This window comes from Cynoglossus semilaevis, unplaced genomic scaffold (genome assembly GCF_000523025.1).
Source record: "Cynoglossus semilaevis isolate Cse_v1.0 unplaced genomic scaffold, Cse_v1.0 C19202206, whole genome shotgun sequence".
Lineage (NCBI taxonomy): Eukaryota > Metazoa > Chordata > Actinopteri > Pleuronectiformes > Cynoglossidae > Cynoglossus > Cynoglossus semilaevis.
Genome location: NW_007585729.1, coordinates 1 through 1,433, shown reverse-complemented (window position 1 = coordinate 1,433; position 1,433 = coordinate 1). Strand labels below are relative to the sequence as shown.

At 37.8% G+C, this 1,433-nt stretch overlaps 1 protein-coding gene across 1 annotated transcript; it reads left to right on the top strand.

Annotated features, from left to right (window-relative positions):
* The first annotated feature begins 62 nt into the window (after nucleotides 1-62).
* On the top strand, nucleotides 63-1,243 carry LOC103399121 (nebulin-like). The gene is made up of 3 exons (XM_008337860.3): nucleotides 63-169; nucleotides 798-911; nucleotides 989-1,243. The coding sequence occupies exons 1-3, from the start codon at nucleotides 131-133 to the stop codon at nucleotides 1,160-1,162; spliced, it is 327 nt and encodes a 108-aa protein (XP_008336082.1). The 5' UTR covers nucleotides 63-130; the 3' UTR covers nucleotides 1,163-1,243.
* Nucleotides 1,244-1,433: the final 190 nt, after the last annotated feature.

Genomic DNA, 1,433 nt, shown 5'->3' with positions numbered 1-1,433 from the left:
CCCTCCTCCTTTCCTTCCCTAACATCCATTGTCTGTGTTTTCTTATCCCTCCATTTTTTTTTTTTACTGCGCTTTGTAGGTGGAGGCCAGGCCCTCCCTCCATGGAGCTGCTTCCATTGACACGCCGCAGATGCGCCACATTAAGAAAATGAGTGCCTTGACTAGTGATGTAAGGAGGTTCACACCCTAAAACTCTAGGGCTGCCATTATTTTTTCTGTCTTTTTGTCATTTATGATTGGAATTCTTTTTTTTATTTGAGTTCAAATTGGCGAATTGAAAACAAATTTTCTAAAAAAGATCAAGGGTTAATTATGTCAGATTTTTTTTAATATTATATAATATGAATAGTTTAGTATTAAAATCCAAATATTAATATTTGGATATAGCCTGATAACTACATACTAAACTTTTATGAAACTTTTTCTTGAAACGCTTTTTCTGTGTCTAACATTCAGATTTCTCGCTAAACTAAAAAAAGCTTTGCATTTGCTGCATTAGTTGCAATGGTGCCGGCAAAGTCCGCTCATTTTAAAGCATTCCCATGATTCCATTTTGTCAATCAAACATGATGTCACACTGTGGATTAACAAATGGCTTCTTCTTTTAAAAAGGGAAAAGCAACTGTCGTTTTAATCGTTTCTTTCAGGAAACACCATTTTTCATTTACAGTAGTAGAAGTTTCGGTGTAGATTACTACATTACTCTGACATTGTGTTACAGTATATATTCTAATGGTGGATCAATTCAGACCTGAGGAAGAAACTTCTTACATAATGTTCGTATTTGAATCCACCAGATTAAGTATAAGGAGAAGTTTGACAAGGAGGTAAAAGGAAAGAAGCCGCAGTTTGACCTGAAGGACACCAAGATTTACAAGATTATGAAGGACGCCAACGTGTTAGCAAGTGAAGTAAGTGAGCTCCATCACGTCACACCTGTCTTCCTGCCACTGATGCTCAACGCGTACCGTTCATTTTCCATCTACAGGTGAAATACAAGGGCGATCTGAAGAAGATCCACAAACCTGTGACCGACATGGCTGAGTCTCTGTCCATGCAGCACAGCCTGAGCACCAGCAAGCTGGCCAGCAGCGTAAGACTCCCATCAGATGTTTTACCCAGGGAGCTGTTCATTTTCAAATCATCGTTTCCTTTTATATAACACCTCACACTCACATCTGCACATCATCCACCTCCTTAAACACATCATCGCCTTAAACTGTCACTGGCTTCATCTGGTAGTGATCCTTACCCAGCCCCTCATCTCACCTATAACCTCTCCTTTTCTTTTTAACCTCCCTTCTTTATTATTACCTCATCATCTCATTTTGAAAAATAACCTTTAACCAATATTTTTTTTAGTTTTTAGTCATTTTTGGCTAACTTTTATCTATTACCAGTATAGTTTTTAACTTAAGCTTATCTAATTTGAC

Bases quoted from the DNA above. Each gene is read 5' to 3' on its own strand.
- LOC103399121 (XM_008337860.3), top strand. From the start codon at position 131: ATGCGCCACATTAAGAAAATGAGTGCCTTGACTAGTGAT. The intron at 170-797 runs GTAAGGAGGTTC...TGAATCCACCAG, and splicing joins TGAGTGCCTTGACTAGTGAT to ATTAAGTATAAGGAGAAGTT. The intron at 912-988 runs GTAAGTGAGCTC...TTCCATCTACAG, and splicing joins CCAACGTGTTAGCAAGTGAA to GTGAAATACAAGGGCGATCT.